Source organism: Petromyzon marinus, chromosome 55 (genome assembly GCF_048934315.1).
Source record: "Petromyzon marinus isolate PM22_M1 ecotype Great Lakes invasive population chromosome 55, UKy_Petmar_22M1.pri1.0, whole genome shotgun sequence".
Taxonomy (NCBI): domain Eukaryota; kingdom Metazoa; phylum Chordata; class Hyperoartia; order Petromyzontiformes; family Petromyzontidae; genus Petromyzon; species Petromyzon marinus.
In genome coordinates, this window is record NC_133721.1 from 6,896,761 (window position 1) to 6,923,693 (window position 26,933).

Genomic DNA, 26,933 nt, shown 5'->3' on the forward strand with positions numbered 1-26,933 from the left:
TATAGTGATTTCAAATCGGGTCCATCCTTTTCAAACACCCTGTATAATATAGGGGTAAAGCACATTCCGCGCTAACACGTGAGATGCGCACGCTGGCAGAACAAAGACTTGAGGCGCGTGGGTAGCATCTAGAAGCATCCAGCAGCATCCCAACGTCTCGTGTGATGACGCTACGCCGAGGCAGCCGCTACAACCGCTTATTCCTACTCGCGCGTCGTGGTTCCGTTCACTCGATCGCGTTGTATCCAATTCGCATCCGCGTTATAACAAGAAAAAAGACGTTCCCGAATACATTCATCGCGTTATAACCAATTCGCGTTCTGAAAACAACCCGCCACCACCTGACACATCCAATTGACACGTTCCGTTTACGTGACACGCCTTGCCAATTGGCTGTGTCGGGTGGTGGCGGATTTAACGACACATTTATATATTTACACGATCTAAGCCAACAACAACAAAAAACAATGTATTATGGATGACATTGGTGGCGAAAGCCTCGCAGATTTGAGTCTCTCGGTAACGCTGCAGCCGTGCATTGCACAAGAGCCGCCACTCGAGGAATCGCGAGAGACGGCCGACCTCAGTGGGTATTTGGCCTACTCTGCCACACGCCAGTTGGACGTCTACTTGAATATCTACTTGAATTCCTGCTCCTCATTCACACATTGGACACCGCGGCGGGAGACAAGGCAGTGGATACAAAAAGTGAAAGACGGAGACAATTCGTGACCATCATCACATTGGCATGTTTATAAATTCCGTGAGTTCAGTGTCGTGCAAATGATATATACAGAGACGAGCTGTAACTGCCAATAAATAATTCAAATCAATAAATACATAAATACAAAATTCATAAAACATGAAGTACAGTTCTATATTTTTGTCGTTTTTTTTCTTTTTAAGAGCAATGCAAAAGTGATTACAGTTTTATAAATTTTGGAATATCAATAAAGCAATGCAAAGATTGCTGCATATAAAAAAAGTATGCTTACTCGCTTATCATCATCATCATATGCCTTAAGACAAACCATTTGTCATAAGTCTACACAGCTAATGAGCAGACAATACAATAATCGCAAACATGTTTTTTCTTAGAGTTTTCATTCTGCACGGTCAGAAACAAAAAAACGTAATCACGCGATTTTATGAACGCAGTACGAAAATAAATCGACCGCAGGTCGCAACACCGCTGACACCAATTCTCACGTGCACCCTCCCGAGTTTCGTATCGAGTTAGCTTCCCACACTTTTGTTGCTTGGACCAAGGGGACACTCGTCCCGCAGAGAAACGCAGAGGAGCGTTGCGTCGGGGCGGTCAATTGCATATGGGGGTTCGGGGTTCTCTCTCTCACTCCAGTCCCTGCTCAGACAGCTGGAAAAAGATCAGCCGTCAGTGTCATCGAGATCACATGGCTCGTCGTCGTCGTGAATAAATACTGCGCCGAGAAGTGATTTCAAAATAAATATGAAGTGAGCGAGCCAGCAACATCGCGGTGAACATTCACAAGTAGGTCTGATTAATAATTGGTATTATTTGATCCATTGTTATTGTGCATGTTTACTCAGGGGGGGGGGGGGATGCCCCCCGAGTCTCATGATCCTTTCAGGAAGGTCCTGCAAATATTTCTTAGTAAGGGAGGGGGGGGGGGGGGTGGCGATGATTGGCAAGTACTACGTACAGTACAGAATTTATAATCGAGTAATTTCGCTGGGAATTTTTATTTTTATTTTGGCCGCGACGCCGGCGCACAGCGGCCTCCCCCTTTGCCAACGACGTCACGGGCTCTTTTAACGTCCACCGTGAATCAGACGGCGTGTTTTATGTATATATATACACATTTATATTTACGGTTAATCCACCCGCGGTATTAATCAGGGCGGCCGCTGGATTCGAACTGCGAACCTCCGCAACACGTGGTAAACGCAGCCGCCGCTAGGCCAGGCGGGTGGGCGACCGGAAAAAGAAAAAAAACAATTGACGGCCGTTTTTATTTCGAATTCGGTGGGACAAAAAAAAAACAAGACGACTCAACATTTCAAGAGCCGCGCAACGCAAGTGGTGAATACGAGATGGCGGCGGTCCTTCGTAAGGAACGTCAACGAAGCGACGGTCCTTGAAGAGAAAGGTCAAATTTGTGAAAACGAGCAGAGAAAGCGAGTTACACCGTTCACAAATTCTCCTGCGCTGGTTGTGTGTGTGTGTCTTGGGGGGTGGGGGCGATTACTTCCGTCTGGGAGGATATGTGACGGTCGGATATCCGATGGTTGACCGTCTCGTGAAGGTTCACCCCCATTACCTTTGAGGATTGCAGCAGTGGAGGGGGGTGGTGGTGAGGTTTGCCAGTGATGGCAATGAAATGGAACGAACACCTTCAGCAGTGCGCGTGTGGCGCTTGAGCGTGGCTCATACGACGCGGGGCCAACACGATCGTCGCCGGACAGAGACACAGGGGCCAGCCTCGTCTCCAGCAGCATCGGCCGGCAAAGGCTCGTTCAAGTGGCCGCGCGTGCTAGGGCAGAGCCCGTGCCTCCAAGGGACGAGACAAACAACGCTTTGTCTACAGGCCGCTGTAGGGTTTGTCTACAGGCTGCTGTAGGGTTTGTCTACAGGCCGCTGTAGGGTTTGTCTACAGGCTTCTGTAGGGTTTGTCTACAGGCTGCTGTAGGGTTTGTCTATAGGCTTCTGTAGGGTTTGTCTACAGGCTGCTGTAGGGTTTGTCTACAGGCTGCTGAAGGGTTTGTCTATAGGCTTCTGTAGGGTTTGTCTACAGGCTGCTGTAGGGTTTGTCTACAGGCTGCTGTAGGGTTTGTCTACAGGCCGCTGTAGGGTTTGTCTACAGGTTGCTGTAGGGTTTGTCTATAGGCTTCTGTAGGGTTTGTCTACAGGCTGCTGTAGGGTTTGTCTACAGGTTGCTGTAGGGTTTGTCTACAAGCTGCTGTAGGGTTTGTCTACAGGCTGCTGTAGGGTTTGTCTACAGGCTGCTGTAGGGTTTGTCTACAGGCTTCTGTAGGGTTTGTCTACAGGCTGCTGTAGGGTTTGTCTACAGGCTGCTGTAGGGTTTGTCTACAGGCCGCTGTAGGGTTTGTCTACAGGCCGCTGTAGGGTTTGTCTACAGGTTGCTGTAGGGCTTGTCTACAGGCTTCTGTAGGGTTTGTCTACAGGCTGCTGTAGGGTTTGTCTACAGGCTGCTGTAGGGTTTGTCTACAGGCTGCTGTAGGGTTTGTCTACAGGCTGCTGTAGGGTTTGTCTACAGGCTTCTGTAGGGTTTGTCTACAGGCTGCTGAAGGGTTTGTCTACAGGCTGCTGAAGGGGTTGCGACCCATCCTGGTTTCACGAAATCTTCCTCTCTGTGACATAACCATGCAGCACAATCTGAAAGTCTTACGGGGACATTAACAGTCCAGCTTTTCGTAATTTGTGTAACAATAATGATAACAATACACCACTCGAGACATGACGTCACGTGTAGTTTCTCCCCTCTTCCGGTATTGTGATGTTCTTCTAACGATCTTATGTCCCAGTTGCCATCCCACCACAAAAAAGGGGCTTCCTGCCTGTCCTCCAGTTCATCTCCGAGCGATCCACCAACCCTCCCAACCCCAACCGCTGGCTTACAAGCGTGTACCACTAAGCTGGGACGAACAAACGACACCGCATGGAATGCATGCATACTGTATGCACACAGTGCAATGTTGCATATCCGACAGTCACATGTCTGCCGTTAAGTGTCCACACCCAGTGCAGTGTATGAGCAGTCCGAACTGCTCACATACTGCAGATATGTTGAAACACGCGACATGTGACGGATATACGTGACGTTATAACGGACGCCACGTGTTTCCACCGCCGGGCTTTGGAAACCACAGGCCCGTGCAGCGGTATCGCACGGTGAAGGCCTGCATCGTGGTGTTTCCATTGCTGGGCTGTGGCTCACAAAGTCCGTCGCGGTCTCCACTAAAAAAGGTATCGGCAACCAACGAGAGCGAGCCGCGTGCATCGCGTGAAAAACAGCCTCCAGTCACAAGCCACCCGAGAGACAACAGCCGAGGACACCAACTTGGCTGGCCCCCATCGTCAGCGAAATCCAAGGAAGGATGCGGTGGAGGCTGATCGAGCGCATTCAGAGCACCGGGCAAAGAAACCGAGGAACTTCATCCGGTGCAGACAGCATCGGCCGTGCAAAACCACAGCTCAGCATTTAAACGGAGTCAAAAAACGGAACGGACCCCTTTAAGCCTTTCCCGTTCCGAGACATCTCTGCAAGTTGCAGGGTAGGGGTCCCATTCACCGCTGAATCTTGGAACGCGCGAGCGTGTTCAGCGTTCGTGTCACTTAAGAGAGGCGTAGCGCCGTTGTTTTTGAAGACGTTGTACTCACCGCAGAGAACTGCAGCGACACGACCGCACTCTGTGATAGCCGGCGCCAAACTGTGCCGCGCGTCATCCCGCACATGGCCTTGTGGGAGCCTCGGTACCGATAAAGTGATTTGATTTCAGGTTGTTGTAAAATATCTCTCCGATGCGTTTAGGGTTGCACCCAAACAGGACACGAACCCAACCAATCACCGAACAGGCAAACTGCTTCCGAAGGTTTTCGCGGTTGCGCTGCGCAAGCTCTCCCATGTGCACTTTGGGTTGCGCCGAGATTTCGGCCGCGCGTGCCGGGCCGCTTCCTGAAGAACCGAATCGGAGTGGCGCGAAGAAGCTCGCGGCACGTCGGGACGGTCACACCGAAATGTGCGCGGCACGAACCAAAACAACCATGTTTTCGACAGCCGCACAGCGCACCCGCGAATACCCGCGCAGGGCAGTCAACTTGCTCGTGCTTGTGCCTAGTCGCTTTTTTTTAATATATTAACATAAATCCATGCCTGGAAACAGTTTCAGTTACCGACGCGTTTCGATTGCATGCAACGGTGCTTCGCCACAAACTTGGGACACATTTGGCACAAATTTGTTCCTCCGCCACAAACTTTGTGGTGGATGAGTCCTGAAAGCCTTGCCCACCTGTCCTGGTTTTCCCAGGATCATCCTCTTGTTTGAAGTGGCCGTCCTGCAATATCTGTAAGTCTTCCCGGAACGTGATGCATTAATAAACACTCTGGGTTTTTTTTTTTTTGTCGGTTAGATGTAGTTCTCCCTTCACACGATAAGACCCAGTTGTTTTGTACCTCCAGAGGTCACAACCCTACGAGAATTGCCACTTGAAAGCAAAAGGAGGCAGGCTTGCAGCGAAAGACCACGGGTTTCCCAACTGTTAGAAGATGAAATGTGTGTATGGATGTTGAACTTCTTCCGCACCATACGTAGCCAACCGCCTTAACCGGAGGTGCGGGGGAAGGACAGCTAAATGTGATGACGTATCAGTGTGCGTGCACGCCACTGGCGGTGACACAGAACAAAACCATTACGCTTTCAACCGGAGCGAGACGCTCTTTCAAACTGCGCTGCAGTACTCCTATGCTCATCTTCGGATACTCCCCATCCTCCCTCCCCCACCCCGGCCTCACATCCTGAGTTTGGCGGAAAAAAGCGGAGAAGTTAAAAAGGGAAATGAACAGAGACGTACAAAAAACGTGTACAGTGCTTTCTTAGAGACTGTGGTCAGTTTGTGCATCGTTCATTTGACAACATTTGCGTTGCTTTCCTTCCTTCAGCAGATGGACATCTCATCGCCTCCCCCCCCCCACCCACCGAAGGTCCAGCGGAGCGAGCTTCAGTTGCTCGATGCCGACTCTGCAAAGACATAGGAGAAATTTGCGTTGTCGACTGAGAATTATTCCGCTAAATGAAATGGAACAAAAGCTGATGAGTGTGTGAGAAAAAAAAACAAGGCGTTTACAGATGCACGTTTGGAATTACGCTGAGAGACGAATGGAGAAACGCATGCATTGGGGAGCTTACAGGGACTCTTCTGCTTACGAAAATTCGACTTACAAATTTTCAGAGATATGAACAAACCTTTCCGTATGTCCAGTTGCCTGTTCGGACCGAGAGCCGTAAGATCAACCGCCGTGCAATAGATGGCGGTGGTGGCATCTACATCTGCAGAACGCGAAGAACCAGTGGCATCTACATCTGCAGAACATGAAGAACCAGTGGCATCTACATCTGCAGAACGTGAAGAACCAGTGATATCTACATCTACAGAACGTGAAGAACCAGTGGCATCTACATCTACAGAACATGAAGAACCAGTGGCATCTACATCTGCAGAACATAAAAAACCGGTGGCATCTACATCTGCAGAACATGAAGAACCAGTGGCATCTACATCTGCAGAACATGAAGAACCAGTGGCATCTACATCTGCAGAACGTGAAGAACCAGTGGCATCTACATCTGCAGAAAATGAAGAACCAGTGGCATCTACATCTGCAGAACGTGAAGAACCAGTGGCATCTACCTCTGCAGAACGTGAAGAACCAGTGGCATCTACATCTGCAGAACGTGAAGAACCCGTGGCATCTACATCTGCAGAACATGAAGAACCAGTGGCATCTACATCTGCAGAACATGAAGAACCAGTGGCATCTACATCTGCAGAACGTGAAGAACCAGTGATATCTACATCTACAGAACATGAAGAACCGGTGGCATCTACATCTGCAGAACGTGAAGAACCAGCGGCATCTACATCTGCAGAACGTGAAAAACCAGTGGCATCTACATCTGCAGAACATGAAGAACCAGTGGCATCTACATCTACAGAACATGAAGAACCAGTGGTATCTACATCTGCAAAACATAAAGAACCAGTGGCATCTACATCTGTAGAACATGAAGAACCAGTGGCATCTACATCTGTAGAACGTGAAGAACCAGTGGCATCTGCATCTGCAAAACGTGAAGAACCAGTGGCATCTACATCTACAGAACATGAAGAACCAGTGGCATCTGCATCTACAGAACCTAAAGAACCAGTGGCATCTACATCTGTAGAACGTGAAGAACCAGTGGCATCTACATCTGTAGAACGTGAAGAACCAGTGGCATCTACATCTGCAAAACGTGAAGAACCAGTGGCATCTACATCTACAGAACATGAAGAACCAGTGGCATCTACATCTACATAACCTAAAGAACCAGTGGCATCTACATCTGTAGAATGTGAAGAACCAGTGGCAACTACATCTACAGAACACGAAGAACCAGTGGCATCTACATCTACAGAACATGAAGAACCAGTGGCATCTACATCTACAGAACGTGAAGAACCAGTGGCATCTACATCTGTAGAACATGAAGAACCAGTGGCATCAACATCTACTGAACGTGAAGAACCAGTGGCATCTACATCTACAGAATATGAAGAACCAGTGGCATCTACATCTTCAGAACATGAAGAACCAGTGGCATCTACAGAACCTGAAGAACCAGTGGCATCTACATCTACAGAACGTGAAGAACCAGTGGCATCTACATCTGTAGAACATGAAGAACCAGTGGCATCTACATCTGCAGGACATGAAGAACCAGTGGCATCTACATCTACAGAACGTGAAGAACCAGTGGCACTACATCTACAGAAATGAAGAACCAGTGGCATCTACGTCTACAGGAGATTATACGACTTTCCCCGTGTTTAGTGTCCACGCCGTACAACGTGTTTGGAATCGACATGGAGTAAAGTTGGACTTACAAACAAATCGACTTCGAGCAGACCTCTGGAACCTAACTCGTTCGTAATTAGAGGAGTCTCTGTAATCTAAACAATCTAAATGCACGGGAGTTTTTTGGGGGGGGGGGGTTTGACATTCGGCTATTGGGCCAACGTGCGTACAGTAGAAGCCCTCTTAACGACGGTAATTGGTTCCACGAATCCGGTCGTTAAGTGATTTGGTCATTAAGCGAGTATAGGACATACACGTTAAAGGCTTATTTCGTTCCTATAGCATCGAAAGTTACCCTTTTTCACCCAAAAACGTACTTTATAATATTAAAATGGATAGTATTGTTTAAAGAAACTAACAACAAACACATACTATTAAAATAAACATGGTTAATCAATGAATTAATTAATATTTACTGTACCTACAACAGCTTGTCTAATAGGGGAATGGTCAATAAGTGAAAACATTCAGCTCTATGGAGACCCTACACTACTATACACTACACTATACACTACACTACTACATACTGCACTACTATACACTACACTACTATACACTACACTACTATATACTGCACTACTATACACTACACTATACACTATACTACTATACACTACACTACTATACACTATACTACTATACACTACACTACTATACACTATACTACTACACAGTGAGGGAAAAAAGTATTTGATCCCCTGCTGATTTTGTACGCTTGCCCACTGACTAAGAAATGATCAGTCTATATTTTTAATGGTAGGTTTATTTGAACAGTGTGAGACAGAATAAAAACAAAAAAATCCAGAAAAACGTATGTCAAAAATGTTATAAATTGATTTGCATTTTAATGAGGGAAATAAGTATTTGACCCCTCTGCAAAACATGACTTAGTACTTGGTGGCAAACCCTTGTTGGCAATCACAGAGGTCAGACGTTTCTTGTAGTTGGCCATCAGGTTTGCACACATCTCAGGAGGGGATTTCGTCCCACTCTTTTTTGCAGATCTTCTCCAAGTCATTAAGGTTTCGAGGCTGACGTTTGGCAACTCGAACCTTCAGCTCCCTCTACAGATTTTCTATGGGATTAAGGTCTGGAGACTGGCTAGGACACTCCAGGACCTTAATGTGCTTCTTCTTGAGCCGCTCCTTTGTTGCCTTGGCCGTGTGTTTTGGGTCATTGTCATACTGGAATACCCATTTTCAATGCCCTGGCTGAGGGAAGGAGGGTCTCACCAAAGTATTCACGGTACATGGCCCCGTCCATCGTCCCTTTGATGCGGTGAAGTTGTCCTGTCCCCTTAGCAGAAAAACACCCCAAAGCATAATGTTTCCACCTCCATGTTTGACGGTGGGGATGGTGTTCTTGGGGTCATAGGCAGCATTCCTCTTCCTCCTCCTCCTCCTCCAAACACGGCGAGTTGAGTTGATGCCAAAGAGCTCCATTTTGGTCTCATCTGACCACAACACTTTCACCCAGTTGTCCTCTGAATCATTCAGATGTTCATTGGCAAACTTCAAACGGGCATGTATATGTGCTTTCTTGAGCAGGGGGACTTTGCGGGCGCTGCAGAATTTCAGTCCTTCACGGCGTAGTGTGTTACCAATTGTTTTCTTGGTGACTGTGGTCCCAGCTGCCTTGAGATCATTGACAAGATCCTCCCGTGTAGTTCTGGGTTGATTTCTCACCGTTCTCATGATCATTGCAACTCCACGAGGTGAGATCTTGCATGGAGCCCCAGGCCGAGGGAGATTGACAGTTCTTTTGTGTTTCTTCCATTTGCGAATAATCGCACCAACTGTTGTCACCTTCTCACCAAGCTGCTTGGCAATGGTCTTGTAGCCCATTAAAGCCTTGTGTAGGTCTACAATCTTGTCCCTGACATCCTTGGAGAGCTCTTTGGTCTTGGCCATGCTGGAGAGTTTGGAATCTGATTGATTGATTGCTTCTGTGGACAGGTGTCTTTTATACAGGTAACAAGCTAAGATTAGGAGCACTCCCTTTAAGAGTGTGCTCCTAATCTCAGCTCGTTACCTGTATAAAAGACACCTGGGAGCCAGAAATCTTTCTGATTGAGAGGGGGTCAAAAACTTATTTCCCTCATTAAAATGCAAATCAATTTATAACATTTTTGACATGCGTTTTTCCGGATTTTTTTGTTGTTATTCTGTCTCTCACTGTTCAAATAAACCTACCATTAAAATTATAGACTTATCATTTCTTTGTCAGTGGGAAAACGTACAAAACCAGCAGGGGATCAAATACTTCCCTCAGCCAGGGCATTGAAAATCGTGGATGTGTATTCCAGCATGACAAGGACCCAAAACACACGGCCAAGGCAACAAAGGAGTGGCTCAAGAAGAAGCACATTAAGGTCCTGGAGTGGCCTAGCCAGTCTCCAGACCTTAATCCCATAGAAAATCTGTGGAGGGAGCTGAAGGTTCGAGTTGCCATACGTCAGCCTCGAAACCTTAATGACTTGGAGAAGATCTGCAAAGAGGAGTGGGAAAAAAATCCCTTCTGAGATGTGTGCAAACCTGGTGGCCAACTACAAGAAACGTCTGACCTCTGTGATTGCCAACAAGGATTTTGCCACCAAGTACTAAGTCATGTTTTGCAGAGGGGTCAAATACTTATTTCCCTCATTAAAATGCAAATCAATTCATAACATTTTTGACATGCGTTTTTCTGGATTTTGTTGTTGTTATTCTGTCTCTCACTGTTTAAATAAACCAACCATTAAAATTATAGACTGATAATTTTTTGTCAGTGGGCATATGTACAAAATCAGCAGGGGATCAAATACTTTTTTCCCTCACTGTATACACTACACTATTATACACTACTATACACTACGCTATACACTACACTATACACTACACTATACACTACTATACACTACACTATACACTACTATACACTACACTATACACTACACTACTATACACTACACTACTATACACTACACTACTATACACTACACTATACACTACACTACTATATACTGCACTACTATACACTACACACTACACTACTATACACTACACTACTATACACTACACTACACACTACACTATACACTACACTATACACTACACTACACACACTACACACTGGGCTCTATGGAGGCACGTCGTTAAGCGATTAGTCGTTGGCAGGGGTGGTCGTTCAGAGGGGTTTTCCTCTCCTCACCGGAGTGCGGGAAGCCCTCCCCGGAGCTGCTGAGCGATTGGCAGGACTTGGAGTCGACGCCCGGAGACTTGAAGTGAGAACTGGGAACGAGGCCTTCCCGGAGTGAAACACTGCTCCGCACCAGCCTGCACAAAAACGAAGATCCCCCCCCCTGTAGCCCTGAGTAGACTGTTGGGGCAAGTGCTGTTAGCGAGCATGCATCTATGAAGGCCGGCACGGCACACGAGAGAGTGGGTGGCCAGCACCACGCCCGGCCGCCTTTGTCTCTTCGGTGGTGATCTTTGCACGTCGCACCAGGTACTCGTTTGAGGCTGAGTCAGCCTAGGGGAGGCCCAGGACCGGTTCAGATAACCGCCACTGGCGTTGGCCGTGAGCGGGAATTGAACCCGGGTAGCCAGGTTTGTAGTGCAGCATGCTAACCGCTATATAATGGTAAAGACAAATATCCCCCATATAGCCTAACAGGCTGTTAGGGCAAGTGCTGTTAGCGAGCACCTATGAAGGCCGGCATGGCACACGAGGGGGTTGGGTGGCCAGCACCACGCCCGACCGCCTTTGTCTCCCCAGTGGCGATGTTTTCACACACCGCACCAGGTCCTCATGTGAAGCGAGGGTAGGCCCATGACTGGTTCAGATAATCGCCACTGGCGTTGGCCGTGAGCGGGAATCGAACCCGGGTGGCTGGGTACACAGGGCAGTGCGCTCACCGCTACGCTACCGCTCCCTGCACGAACGTACCCACACTCGGGACGCACAAAACACACGCGGACACACCAAAATACAAAAGACACACACAGACGTGTGCACACGCACGGATGCGCCGCGCACACAGACACGCCGCACACACTCATGGACACACCGCACACTTGGCAACAAGTTAAACGGCCTTTGGTGGGACACATCGTGAGAAGCTACGATGGTCAACAGCCGAGACTGACTTTTGAGGGACAGCCAAGGGAGGGAAACTCATCCAACAGGACGCGCACTGTGGAGATGGAGCTACGGAATCAGCTCGAGTGTAGATGGCTAGGTGGATTGTTGCGTCGCAGGATTGTGGGAAATGGTGACAGCTTGCGAAGGGCCTTGATCCAGCAGCGGATAGGTCACGGCTGGTGACGATGATAACGATTGTATTTCATTTCATTTAGCGAACGCTGCTACACATGACTCTTACACAGAGCGCCGGACGCGCAACAGTAATGATTTTTTTTTTAAAAATGTGGAAACGTATTTATCGTATTTCATCGATCGCTCGTGAGGAAGGCCGCACCAGTATCCCTCGCTGTCCTCCTTCAGCAGAATGATGCCTTCCCCCTTCTTCAAGGTGATCTCTTCTGCCGTCTGAGCCTCATAGTCCCCTGGAGCCGTGTACTGCGCGGGACAAACACAGGGCAACTGGGCCTCAGCAGAACATCGACATGACGTGTGTATATCACAGGCTTGTTTTGGGTTACGTCGCGTGAATATGTAAATGCGTCGTTAAACCGGCCACCACCCGACAGAGCCCATTAGTTAAGGTTCGTCATGTAAAGGAAACGTGCCAATTCGTTACTAGTTCAGCACGCCGGTTTGTGTGTTGGTTAGCAACCCCGCACCATTTTACCATTCGAGTACCGTGACGTTTCGCCGGCAATTACAACCAGCCTCATCAGGCGACAGCCAGAGGTGTGGAGAAATCCTCCTCCTGTTTTGGTCTTATATCGAGGGATACATATTTGCGCGATCTTACCCCAAAGACACCCCTCCATTACGGGCAATGTTTCGTCGCCAAAGCACGCGTGTTAGACATCACGTCCGTTTCCTGAAAACCTTAAAACGTCCCCCGTTCATACCCCTTACTTCTGTCATCCCCGCCCCCCACCCTTCACTCCCCACGCAAACTCCCGCGCTACCGCTCGCGGGCCCCCACCTGGGAGGGGCAGTGAGACCAATTCCTCTCCCTTCCTGAAAACCCAGGGGCACTGTGCCCCCCCCCCCCACCCCCGTTGCCCGTGGAACTTCTGCGCCCCCCCCATTCCCCGCGTGGTCACCGTTGGTGCCCACGTAGCGGAGTTGACGTTGCAGTGACGGTAATAACAATCAAACTAAACACGTTGTTTTACTTCACCGGGCAAAGCCGTTACTCAGCTGTAACGCCTCGCCGCTCTCAGACGTGGCCTGGCCGTCGCAAACAAGTGGGCGGCGGGGCTCGTAGCGTAGACGGTGCACGGCCAGCGGGCGTCAACCTCGCCGCTGCCCTGAGCCTACCCGTGGACAGTCGTGCGGAGGTGGGCACGGGAGGGTGGCCCACCTGCGAGGTGGACTGCTCATCCTCGGCCTCGGACGAGTTGATCAGCTCGTCGGCGCTTGACCACCCGGCGTCGTAGTCCTCGTTATTGTCCACCGTGGGCGCGGGCTTGGGCAGCCAGTCCCCTGTGGGGGGGGGGGGGGGCGACCGGGGTCAGGGCGACGTCGGCACACCGCCCAACGCGAGGATCTACGCAGCGACTCGCTCACGCTGCACGTGTGGGAGCGGTCAGTTCGATTCCCGCTCGCGGCCAACACCCGCGACAATGATCTGGACCGGTCTTGCGCCTCCCCTAGGTCGACTCGGTCTCAAATGAGTAGCGGGTGCTGTGTGTAAACTTTGCCACTGGGGAGACAAAGGCGGCCGGGCGCGGTTTTCCTCCACACACCCCTCGTGTGCCGTGCCAGCCTTCGTAGGCGCTACCCGCTGACAGCACTTGCCCCAATAGCCTGTTAAAGGCCACACGGGGGAATCTTGGTCTTTTTGTCTTCGCGTGTACATGAGAAGCGATGCTCACAACAATGAGCGGAGCGCTGGGCGGCTAAAATACAGCGAGTTGGCACAGCGGGGGCACGGCTGGTGCATCGGCCAGTCATCTCAGTCAGCCAATCCATGGCGTCTGCTGGGTCTATCCAGTCACCTCCTGCCAGCGAGCATTCGACACTTCACGTGGCCCCAAAGTGCACCTGGCCTGGGCACGGGCGCCGTAGCAACATCACCGTCACTTCGTGGCGAATGGCGGGTATTTGTATTGGTGTGTGCATGTTGAACTTCTTTCGCACCATACGTAGCGAATGAGCTGATTTCATCGCTGCACATCCTAGGTGGACGTCCACTCAGGTGCGGTCCATTCAGTGGCTGCCACTCCGCAACTATCCTTGACCATCGGCCCCCGTCAATCCTACTAACCATGACCCATCTTGGCCAGAACCCGCTCACCATTTCTTACCAATGTGAATTATGTCTGTGACTGCAGTTTGCTTTCTAATCCACGCATTTCTCTCTCTGTCCCTCAATGTAACTAACTAGTAAAAAATGTTGTTGTTATTTTACCAGGAAAGGCCCACTGAGAGATATGTGCATACGTATGTTGAACTTCTTTTCTACCGTACGCAGCCAACCGTGCTAATCGGAGGTGCGGGGGAAGGACAACGAACTAAACACACAAGAAGGAGTTCCAAAGAAATTAGTTTTCAATCTAGATCGGTGTTCTTCGTCGCAAGGCCCCGCTGGCCAGTGGCGGCCCCTGGTGGCCTTAAGCGTGGCCCCTGGCATGCGGCCCCCCGACAGTACACACCGTGTGAGAGCACCCCTTGCAGGCGGTGAGGCGGAGTGAAGAACACTCATCTACATGATTTAGAAGTGCATAACTCGAGTGGCTTCCTAGTATCGGAAGGTAGAGCGTTACAGACGGCCACAGGAGCGCGCCCGAAAGCTCGCGATGCGGTGCCGGCCGGGGTTCACTCAACGGCCAGACAAAGCCGCCGCCGCCGCCGCCGCGGGGCTGGCCGGGGTTCACGCGATGGTTTACGCTCCTTGACGGGATCGGCGCGGTATCGCGGTTCATTTGCGGCAAGCGCTTCGCGCGCAATGGGCGCGGCCTCACGGCGTCTCCGTCCGACGAGCAGAAGCCAACGCAGCTCGCCGAGTGCCGGACGGCGCTCGCCCGATAATTTTTGTTGCAGGCGCCGCAGGTCCCAACGGACGCCCCCGCGGTCGGCGTCGACCGCAGTGACGCAGACGCCGTCGGCGCGCGAACGCCAGCGGCGCCGCCTGGCTCCCGCGGTGGGACATCCAGCGTGGGGCCCGCGCTGGGCTGGCTGGCCGCACGGATCCGGCGCTTGTCGAGTTACGCGAGTGGGGAAGAAAGAATGTGCGACAGCGCCTGGTTCACCTGGCTGGATGTGGGACGTGGGAGACAGGTTCCCGGTGCTGAAGCACTTGGCCTTGTCGAGTGCGGACATCAGCGGCTCCGAGGCTGCGAAGCGAGGACGGAGGCAGTGAGAGGAAGAGTGAGGATGCGGAGGTTAGATGGACGGAAGAAAAAAAAAACCACACGAAACAACTCGGATGGATTTTAGTAACAATTCTTCCCCAATTTTGCTGCAATTGGATTTGTGCACGGCTGCTGATGACGCTACAGCTGCTTTTGCTGCTGCTGCTGCTGCTGCTGCCTGTGAAGATAAGAAAGAAGTTGCCTGCTTTTCCCGATGCTGCTGTTGCTGATGATGATGCTGCCGTTAAACACGATGCTACCGCTGCTGCAATTATGAGAACGAAGGTGTTGCTGCTTCTGCTGCTGATGACAAATGTTGCCGACGACGCCGACGACGATGTCCTCTCACCTCGGTAGCCCAGAGGAGTGGGGTCGCTCTTCACCTCGTGCCGTTTGGCTTTGGCCGGACTCGCAGGAGGCCCTGCGCTCGTCATCGGGCAGAGGACAAGGCAAGAGGCCTTTTTCATCAACATCACAGGAGACAAAGGACCAGAGTCACGAGATGATCACCGCTTGTGCTGCTGGGCTGGCCAGAGGTCGGGGGTAATTTGTTCTGTGCATTCTCACACAAAAGAGGATCCCCCACAGCGGACAATGCCTTCTTGGTCGCCCATTGCTCTCCAACCGCTGCGCGGCCGGGATATCGAATCGGACTTGCGGCCTCCGAAATTGCAGGCCCCGGTGTGCCGCTAACCACTGCACCGCAGCAGCTACCCCAAAAGGTTCGCAGTGTGACCTTCACGCGGGCGAGTGAGTGAGTGAGAGTGTGTGTGAGTGTGTGAGTGTGTGAATGAGTGTGTGAGTGAGTGTGTGAGTGAGTGAGTGTGTGTGTGTGAGTGAGTGAGTGTGTGAGTGAGTGAGAGTGTGTGTGAGTGTGTGAGTATGTGAGTAAGTGTGTGAGTGTGTGAGTGAGTGTATGAGTGAGTGTGTGAGTGAGTGTGTGAGTGAGTGAGTGTGTAAGTGAGTGAGTGTGTGAATGAGTGTGTGAGTGAGTGAGTGTGTGAGTGAGTGTGTGAGTAAGTGAGTGTGTGAGTGAGTGTGTGAGTGAGTGAGTGAGTGGGTGAGTGAGTGAGTGAGTGTGTGAGTGAGTGTGTGAGTAAGTGTGTGAGTGAGTGTGTGAGTGAGTGTGTGAGTGAGTGTGTGAGTGAGTGAGTGTGTGAGTGAGTGTGTGAGTGTGTGAGTGAGTGAGTGTGTGAGTGAGTGTGTGAGTGAGTGAGTGTGTGAGTGAGTGTGTGAGTGAGTGTGTGAGTGAGTGAGTGTGTGAGTTAGTGTGTGAGTGAGTGTGTGAGTGAGTGTGTGAGCGAGTGAGTGTGTGAGTGAGTGAGTGAGTGTGTGAGTGAGTGTGTGAGTGAGTGTGTGAGTGAGTGAGTGAGTGTGTGAGTGAGTGTGTGAGTGAGTGTGTGAGTGTGTGAGTGAGTGTGTGAGTGAGTGAGTGTGTGAGTGAGTGTGTGAGTGTGTGAGTGAGTGAGTGTGTGAGTGAGTGAGTGTGTGAGTGTGTGAGTGAGTGAGTGAGTGCGCACGTGGACGACGATTTCGCTCAAATGGAAAGTGGGCGCGTGGACCGGATGTTACGGGGCCATGGGTTCACCTTTACCCGATGGCTGGCGCTTCGGAGAGCACCCCAGAGCCGGGGCGGCCGAGTAGCGGCGATTCACACCGGACAGGTCAATCTGGGAGTCTACGAGGGGGTCAGGGGTCAAAGGGAATATGAGGGCAGGGGGTCGAGGGGATGAGAGGATAAGGAGGAGAAGCGGTCAGGGTGAGGGGTCACGGAAGAGGTCAGCGCGGAGTTGACGGAGGCGGCAGCAGCGTTAACGGAGGGCGAGCGTAGCTAACGAGGTGTGGGAGCAGGGAGGAAAGGGGGACGAAGGGCAGAGGGGGTGAGAAATCGCCGCGCGTGCGGTATCTTTGTTCTACTAAAGCGGAGTCTACGGGTGCAGCGGTGCGGCGCTAGAATTCTAGGCAGAGCAATCCGACGCTCGCGGATCTACAACGTGGATCCGATCTTCATTGAGGATAGGCACGACAGGGCTGGGAAGAGAGGAATTAGCAGAGTGTGAACAAAACACGAGAATAAAATAAAGCAACTTCAGCATTTAGATATTTCCTCAACGTTTGTATACATCCTTTCCCCAGTTTGCATTTCGGTTCCACTTTCCGCTTCTTGTCAAGAGAAGTGCGTGTCACCGCATGTTCAAGAAATGTTCCCGTGGAATGGGACGTCACAAAACTACTGCTGCGACAGCGTCCTTGTGTTTACGCGATTAAACTAAACTAAACAAATTAAGGCCCACTGAGCTATTTAGCTCTTTTTCAGTCGGGACGTGGCGATCACAAATGATAGCTCACTTATCACCGTGTGGAAATGTACAAATCCCATCAGCCACCACTGCCTTCTGGGAATTCATAATTTCAGCAGGATTGGTTCAACACAAGCAAACTCTGTACCAGTTTTGACATTCAATCTATGATCAGCAGAGTCAGACTTTGCTCTCTGGTTCTTTCGGTGAAGTCACGTGGTGGGTATAAAATAAAATAAATCACGACGTTTTGGGCGCAACACAAGCGTCCGTCATCGGGTGGGAAAGCGTGGTCAAGATAAGAGTCAGACTTGTTTGAACTAATGCCTGTGAACTGTCAGACGTGTATCTGTATCGGTGGGGAGATGTTAACTGCCTTGCCAGGTATACAGGAGGTCGTGGATTAAATCCCGACCCTGACGCTTGTTGTACATTTGTAGCTTTCGTGTTCTCCCTGTGGCGACGTGGATTTATTCTCCGGGTCGTCCGATTTTTCCCGTCAACATGTAGAATCAACATAAACCATTTAGAGTATTCGCCTGCCGCTATACATCCCCACGTGATGATGAGAGCCACTTCGTTCAGCTATCATTGCCGATCGCCATGTCGCTTCTGAAAAAGAGCTACGCAGCTCACTGGGCCCTTATCTGGTCAAATAGATTTAAAACAAAACTAGTTTACAGTAGTTATAGTAGTTATAGTAGTTGACGCGCCACCGGCGGCGGGGAGGCAAGAGGTTGCGTGCTGTGTTCTCACCTCTGGGAGCTCGCGCGCTGGGAATCGTGAATCTCTTGGATGCGTTGTCGAGGGCTGTGCGATCTTCATTTTGTTGCAAGCAACAGTTGAGTTGGGTGGGGGGGGGGCAGGGGAGAGTTAATTTGGGACATTGGATGGTGTGGAGACACATTGATAGACGGTTAGCGCATGGCTGGGAGAATGACACGGACAAAGGCCCACCATATAGCCTTCACAGACGATTGGAGGCAAGTACTTTTAGCGTTTCATGTAGAACTTCTTTCTCACCGTACCAAGCCAACCGTGTTAATCGCAGGCGCGGGGGAAGGACAACAAACTAAACACAAGTAGCACCTATGAAGGCCGGCACTGCGCACAAGGGGGTGGGTGACCAGCACCATCTCCCCAGTGGTGATGTTTACACACCGTACCAGGTACTCATCTGAGACTGAGTTGACCTAGGCAAGGCCCAGGAGGGGTTTCGATATTCACCACCGATGTTGTCCATCGTGGGTAATAGGAAACTGTGTCGCGTTTGTCGCACGATGTTCTAACCACAACGCCACCACTTTCCGCTCCCACAGGTTTTCACACGGAAACAAAGACGAAGATCCCCCGTGTAGCCTGAACAGACTTTCCCGGGACAAGTGCTGTTAGCGAGCAGCGCCCATGGACACCGGCGCGGGACGCGAGGCGGTGGGCGGCCGGCACCACGCCGGCCGCCCTTTGTCTCCCCAGGGGGGATGTTTTCCTACACAGCGCACCAGGTAACTCGCTTGAGTCACGCACATGTGCGCACGCATTCACACGAGCGTCTGCCTGACCGGAAGCACAAACGTACAGCGACGTTTGCAAGCGCATGCTCACCCGAGGCGCGTGCGTTTTTGCCGTCGTTGCTGTTGCGAATCGTCACAAGCTCCGAGTGGCTCTTCCCGCGACTCCAACCGCTCTTACGCTGGTTTCTGAATGAGAACAAAACAAAAAACCAATGCGGGCGATTCATGATTTATTACATGTACACTCACACACGGGGGATGCAGGTAAATCATACACAAACACAAAGATACCCCCCCCCCCGCCCGCCCGCCCCCGTGTAGCCTGAACAGACTGTTGGGGCAAGTGCTGTTAGCCAGCACCTATGAAGGCCGGCACGGCACACGAGGGGTTGGGTGGCCCACACCACGCCCGGTCGCCTTTGTCTGCCCAGTGGCGATGTTTACACACCGCACCAGGTACTCATTTGAGGCCAAGTCGACCTAGGGGAGGCCCAGGACCGGTTCAGATAATCGTCACCGGTGTTGGCCGCGAGCAGGAATCGAACTCGGGCCACCGGGTGAGTAGTCCAGCGCGCTAACCGCTGCACCACCGCTCCCCACATACACGCACACATCCATGTAGACACAGTATCACACACATGCACTTTCAATTTGATGGCTAAAAAAAATGCACGTATTCATGTAGAACTTGAATCGTCGTGCTCGATTTTTGCACGACTATTCGGTCACCCAATGACGTTCTTTGAGCAGATCAAACGAGCAACGATTATGACATAAATCATATTTTGCAAAACGGACGAGGGGATTGTCTTCGACGTTGTGGCGAATGCTGTGCCGCTGTTTCGGAATGTCACGGCACCCGTAGCAGTAGCAGCAGCAGCAGTATCTGCTCACCTTAGAGGACTGCTGGGTGTGCCGGTGCTCATTGGAGACTGGAAGGAAATGTCCGTTATCCTCTGCTGCAGCTGACTTGCCTCTGGAAGTCACATGGTTGCAGAACAGCGTGGCGTCAAACTTTGGATTGCTGTCCCGACACGTCAAGGTGAAGAGCGCACAAGGGGTCCATCTGTTCAATCGACCGATGATGATCCCGAGCCACGGTGCCACACGAGACTCCTACCCTGGCCGCTCGTGAGTTCTCCCCTCTCTCTCTCTCTTTACGCCGAATCAACTTTACTCGACGCGACCGGAGCTGAAGAAGGCGAGAGTGACGATCGCAGTGGCACATTTTGCAGACAAGTTATCAGCAGCAGCTACTCACGGATGGCTGAGATGCTTCCTGCGCATGTCTCGGAAAGGCACGGTAACCATACTGGTGTAATGACAGTACGCCATCCAGTGAGCGTGGGCGTTAACTACGGGTGTGGGTGCATCATAGGGCGACACACACGGGAGCGACCTCAAGGGGGGCATAACTGGGCCAAGGGTCAAAGAGGGGCTCGAAGTGGAAGCTCCTGGAACCCTTCGGGAGAGTTCGAGAAGAGGGGCGTGGCCAAGGGCGGGCGGGGCTTGGCCACGCTGGGTGAATAAAAGGGAGAGGCGAACCGGGGTTCGGGTCCTGGCTGTCGTCGCTGCCAAAGCCAGCCAGCTACACAGTCTTCGTCGTCATCGTCAATATATATATATAGGCAGCCAGCTATATAGTTGTACGTCGTCGCCGTCGCTAAGCTATAAGTCAGTCAGCGCTAATGTCACTCTGTGACCCCTGCCGTTAAGAAATAAGTATGGAAACCCCCTAGAGACGTGTCTCTGGAAGTGGTCTCATCACGCGAGGATAAGCAGCCCAACCGACGACGCAATCGACCAATCCGTCACCGGAGATCGCGTTTCACCGCCGCCAACAAGAAGGAGGAGGGGAGGGCGACAGCGAGCCTTCTCCTGGCAAACGCAGAGAGAGCGTGGCCGTAATGAGACTGGGACTGCAGGAGGAATCCGATGAGCTGTGAAGCTCTTTTATCACAGACGTCCGGTCAGGGGGCACGGCGTCAGAAAGCCAAACAAACAATGAGCGAGCACACACACACACACACACAAAAAAAACCCGATAGGAGTGCAAAGTATAGGAAAGGTAAGCAAGTCACTAACACTAAATGAATTAACGTAAGTAAAGTACGTACGTACCAATTAAAGAAGTACAGTCAAAACCTTGGATTGCGAGTGACTTGGTCTGCGAGTGTTTTGCAAGACGAGCAAAATTTTTAAATAAATATTAATTTGATAAACGAGCGAGGGTCTTGCAATACGAGTAGTGTACGTCTACGCTTTGTACTGCCGAGCGGCACGTGATCACAACTGATACACGAGTGCTTTGATATACGAGTGCTTTGGATGACAAACACGTTTCCGGAACGAATTATGCTCGCGATCCAAGGTTTTACCGTATATCACTTCCTGTCGTTTTTTTTACAATAACAACAACAGACCCAGGGCACACCAAGACAACACACAGTAGTCCCTCAATAAAATGGCACATTAAAATTGAACTATCGCCACCCGGGCAAGGATCAACGTTAAAAATAACTTTTCGCAAATGCGGTTGTGTATCCAGCGCTCATCTTCTGCTTCGGAAATATGTTTTGAAGGAAGGTTTAGGACGTTAAAAGGAGGAAAACAAGGCTCCGTCACCTGTTCCAATTTTTGTTCAAAGGGACATTTACAAGGAATGTAGATGATCGCTGATGAGCTGGAGCCAGACTGGACAAAGGGGCATAGCATCTGTTGGGGTTACTTGAGAGGAGCTCCCGCTGATAGACAGATATCCATAGACTCAAATACGTATGCATGTATGTACGTTGAAACTGCTCTAGAGGAGTTGTACACCCCTAGCTGCCACTGCTATTCAGTGGCCTAAAATAAAATAAAATGTTTCGCTCCGGATGACCGCTGCAAAGTATTATCTGTATTTTGATTTAGTGCGCTGATCTTAAAGGTGCATTGAAAAATGTGATACTCCGACTGGTGCTCCTGTTGTTGTGGAGTGACTCATGCAGCCAGCTGTGGCTCCAGGGTTTGGTGTTACATGTTATTTATGTAGTTTATTGTTAAAAATTCGGTCACAGTTCCTATGATCACTGTTACATTGCATTTATGGCTTTATTTTGGTGATTTCTAAAAAAAATTGGTTTGGCCATGTTTTTGTTTATTGTAGTACGGAGTTAGACTGATGGCCTTAATCTAAGTTTTCTTGTGGTTGTTGTTGTTGTTTGACTTGCATCCCACTGGGATTTTTGCACACAGCGTTGGTGTACGGTGCTATTTCAGGAATATTTTGATGTTTTTTCCTGGATTTTCTGTTTGCACATGCACAAAGTCACTTTAAGATGTTTTCTTGTTTATGTTTTTGTTTTTTTTGTTTGTTGCGGTTGCACCCGATTCAAGAGCCGAATGGCTCACAGGGCTATACCAAAATAAATGAAACTATGAAACTAAACTATGAAACTAACTTGTTTTTCACTATACGTAGCGTCGTATGTAGCCAACTCATAGACTTTCGTAGGTCTCTATGAAAGTCTACGGGTCTCTGTGAGAGTCTATGGGTCTCTGTGAGAGTCTATGGGTCTCTGTGAGAGTCTATGGGTCTCTGTGAGAGTCTACGGGTCTCTGTGAGAGTCTATGGGTCTCTGTGAGAGTCTACAGGTCTCTGTGAGAGTATATGGGTCTCTATGAGGGTCTACGGATCTCTGTGAGGGTCTATGGGTCTCTGTGAGAGTCTACTGGTCTCTATGAGGGTCTACGGATCTCTATGAAAGATTACGGGTCTCTGTGAGAGTCTATGGGTCTCTGTGAGAGTCTACTGGTCTCTGTGAGAGTTTACTCGTCTCTATGAGGGTCTACGGATCTCTATGAAAGATTACGGGTCTCTGTGAGAGTCTACGGGTCTCTGTGCATGTTGGTGTGTATTCGCTGACGGCGCAGCGTCTCGATGGGTGGAGGCGTCGGGTCACCTGGGGTTTCAGCGACACGGACCTGGGAGCCTGGGAGCCTGGGACCTTGGACCTGAGAGCCTGGGAGCCTGGAACCTGGGACCTGGGACTACCGTGAGGGACTCCCCACACTGTGGGTCGTGGGGTCTGTACGATCGTGTTGTCACGCCGGTCAGTGTGGGGTTGGTGAAGGCTACTTTTGAGGCACCGGCCTGCACATGGCATGGAGGCTGCCAGCGTAGGGCCACAAATGTGATGTGTAGTCTCAAGTTTGAGTAAATGCGCGGTGTAATTTTTCGTACTTGGAAAAATTAGGACTGTTTGCGTTGGCACACAATGTGCCTACTCGTTTCGAAAGACGTCAGGGGATCTTTAACGTCCTCTGTGAAGCATATGGCGTGCATTTATTGTTAACGCACATCACGGTAATAGCCGGGGCGGCCTGCCGGATTCGAACCGCGAACCTCTGCAACTAGCGATAATTTAAACTAAAAACTAAGCAATTTACATTTTACCCGGTAAGGTCTACTGAGATATGCAGCACATGATAAGCCACTTCGCTCAACGAAGTCTGCTATAAATGTCGACATTTACATTTGTCGACATTTATAGCAGCCAAATACTCTGAATGCATGTTGATTCTTAATGCGGGGTGGGAAAAACCGGAGGACCCGGAGAAAAATCCACGCGACAACGGGGAGAGAGAGAGAGACACCCAAACTATAAATATACAGCAGCAGCAGGCGTCGGGGTCGGGCTCGGAGCCACGACATCCTGCACACCAGGCGAGGTAGTTAACATCTCCTAGCCACCGTGGCGCCCCCCTATCGGCTCCTGTTGCACCGCGCTTTCATCGTTTTCATCCAGCTTGACTGCGTCTGTGCGACATCTGACCTTTGCAGGCTTCCAGTTGGCTTGTCAGGACCTTTCTAATCTCATGCACCCAAGCGGTCTTCACTTCCACTGAGGATGCCTGAAACAAATAAGGAAACATAAATATATAAAATATCAATATACAAAGCAAACACAGAATCAGGGGTACGTAAGAACAAATACAAAACAACCACAATATTTGTCATTAACTCTAACTCGCCCGCTGCAAAGATGCGGTGCGCGGTGCAAATTTGCTAGGCCGGCCTAAATAATACTGCGCGTGTATTAACAATAAAGTGTAAAATATACGCCGACGGATTCACAGCGGACGTTGAACATTCGCTGACGTCGCTTCGAGAACAAACCAAACAAAAAAATACAGTGGACACTACTGCGCGCCGGGGCGTCAAGGTCCCAATTTTCTTTTGCCAAATTTTAAAACGTGACCGAAGAATATTGAGCGTGGAGCAACGTCGCCCCCTAGTGGACATTTACTGCAGGGCTCTGCCGGTCTCGAAACGTGATCGAGCACCCCTTCGTGATGGGCTTGCCGCGACAAACAATTGCCGCACGCGCTAAAAGGTGCCGATGATTTGGTTTGCTTTGGATGGATGAAGACAAACGTATTGAAACGTCGATAAATAATAGGTATAGGTAGAAGAGGGCACATAATGTAGGATGGACACCAACAGGGACATTTAAACTTTGTTGTTATTAAACTAGATTCGAAGCTTTCGTGACTGCAGGAATTACTCTTTGCAATGTGCGTCTGCCTATGCTGTTCCCGTGTCGGTGTTTTATCATTCATTCTTACCTGGTGATGGTTGCTTGTGTTGCAACCGAAACGTCGTATTCTATTATTCTTTGATTTTATTTGCTACCTGACTTTACCGAAAGAACCAAAGTGTGTTGTTGTTATTGTTGTTGTTGTTTGGAGAGAGAAAAAACCGGAAGCAACTGGAAAGGGAGGAAGACCTCAAAGAGAATCATAAGAGATTGGTGCCACACAGATAATTGGTGCCACAAAGAGAATCATAAGAGATTGGTGCCACACAGATAATTGGTGCCACAAAGAGAATCATAAGAGATTCGGTGCCACACAGATAATTGGTGCCACAAAGAGAATCATAAGAGATCGGTGCCACACAGATAATTGGTGCCACAAAGAGAATCATAAGAGATTGGTGCCACACAGATAATTGGTGCCACAAAGAGAATCATAAGAGATTGGTGCCACACAGATAATTGGTGCCACAAAGAGAATCATAAGAGATTCGGTGCCACACAGATAATTGGTGCCACAAAGAGAATCATAAGAGATCGGTGCCACACGGATAATTGGTGCCACAAAGAGAATCATAAGAGATTCGGTGCCACACAGATAATTGGTGCCACAAAGAGAATCATAAGAGATTCGGTGCCACAAAGATAATTGGTGCCACAAAGAGAATCATAAGAGATTGGTGCCACACAGATAATTGGTGCCACAAAGAGAATCATAAGAGATTGGTGCCACACAGATAATTGGTGCCACAAAGAGAATCATAAGAGATTCGGTGCCACACGGATAATTGGTGCCACAAAGAGAATCATAAGAGATTGGTGCCACACAGATAATTGGTGCCACAAAGAGAATCATAAGAGATTCGGTGCCACACAGATAATTGTTGCCACAAAGAGAATCATAAGAGATTCGGTGCCACACAGATAATTGGTGCCACAAAGAGAATCATAAGAGATTGGTGCCACACAGATAATTGGTGCCACAAAGAGAATCATAAGAGATTCGGTGCCACAAAGATAATTGGTGCCACAAAGAGAATCATAAGAGATTCGGTGCCACAAAGATAATTGGTGCCACAAAGAGAATCATAAGAGATTCGGTGCCACACAGATAATTGGTGCCACAAAGAGAATCATAAGAGATTCGGTGCCACAAAGATAATTGGTGCCACAAAGAGAATCACAAGAGATTGGTGCCACACAGATAATTGGTGCCACAAAGAGAATCATAAGAGATTCGGTGCCACACAGATAATTGGTGCCACAAAGAGAATCATAAGAGATTCGGTGCCACACAGATAATTGGTGCCACAAAGAGAATCATAAGAGATTGGTGCCACAAAGATAATTGGTGCCACAAAGAGAATCATAAGAGATTCGGTGCCACACAGATAATTGGTGCCACAAAGAAAATCATAAGAGATTGGTGCCACACAGATAATTGGTGCCACAAAGAGAATCATAAGAGATTCGGTGCCACACAGATAATTGGTGCCACAAAGAGAATCATAAGAGATTCGGTGCCACACAGATAATTGGTGCCACAAAGAGAATCATAAGAGATTCGGTGCCACACAGATAATTCGTGCCACAAAGAGAATCATAAGAGATTGGTGCCACACAGATAATTGGTGCCACAAAGAGAATCATAAGAGATTCGGTGCCACACGGATAATTGGTGCCACAAAGAGAATCATAAGAGATTTGGTGCCACAAAGATAATTGGTGCCACAAAGAGAATCATAAGAGATTTAGTGCCACACAGATAATTGGTGCCACAAAGAGAATCACAAGAGATTCGGTGCCACACAGATATATGGTGCCACAAAGATAATCATAAGAGATTGGTGCCACACAGATAATTGGTGCCACAAAGAGAATCATAAGAGATTCGGTGCCACACGGATAATTGGTGCCACAAAGAGAATCATAAGAGATTCGGTGCCACACGGATAATTGGTGCCACAAAGAGAATCATAAGAGATTTGGTGCCACAAAGATAATTGGTGCCACAAAGAGAATCATAAGAGATTCGGTGCCACACAGATAATTGGTGCCACAAAGAGAATCATAAGAGATTCGGTGCCACACAGATAATTGGTGCCACAAAGATAATCATAAGAGATTGGTGCCACACAGATAATTGGTGCCACAAAGAGAATCATAAGAGATTCGGTGCCACACGGATAATTGGTGCCACAAAGAGAATCATAAGAGATTGGTGCCACACAGATAATTGGTGCCACAAAGAGAATCATAAGAGATTCGGTGCCACACAGATAATTGGTGCCACAAAGAGAATCATAAGAGATTGGTGCCACACGGATAATTGGTGCCACAAAGAGAATCATAAGAGATTGGTGCCACACAGATAATTGGTGCCACAAAGAGAATCATAAGAGAGATTCGGTGCCACACAGATAATTGGTGCCACAAAGAGAATCATAAGAGATTC

The 26,933-nt window shown here is 49.5% G+C and overlaps 1 protein-coding gene across 8 annotated transcripts in view; it reads right to left on the reverse strand.

Annotated features, from left to right (window-relative positions):
- Positions 1-729: 729 nt before the first annotated feature.
- Positions 730-26,933, reverse strand: part of MCF2L2 (MCF.2 cell line derived transforming sequence-like 2) — a 193,478-nt gene continuing 167,274 nt past the window's right edge. For 4 of the 8 annotated variants that reach the window (XM_076052294.1, XM_076052297.1, XM_076052298.1 and 1 more), the window contains 12 exons: positions 23,717-23,795; positions 19,794-19,875; positions 18,991-19,085; positions 18,145-18,207; positions 16,677-16,766; positions 15,438-15,509; positions 14,987-15,070; positions 13,096-13,217; positions 12,076-12,176; positions 10,806-10,930; positions 5,965-6,081; positions 730-5,739 (listed from right to left, as the gene is read on the reverse strand). In XM_076052294.1, the coding sequence (XP_075908409.1) occupies positions 5,720-5,739; positions 5,965-6,081; positions 10,806-10,930; positions 12,076-12,176; positions 13,096-13,217; positions 14,987-15,070; positions 15,438-15,509; positions 16,677-16,766; positions 18,145-18,207; positions 18,991-19,085; positions 19,794-19,875; positions 23,717-23,795 (1,050 nt within the window). In that variant the 3' untranslated portion in view covers positions 730-5,719. The other 4 variants (XM_076052295.1, XM_032975299.2, XM_076052296.1 and 1 more) reach the window with 4 other exon arrangements.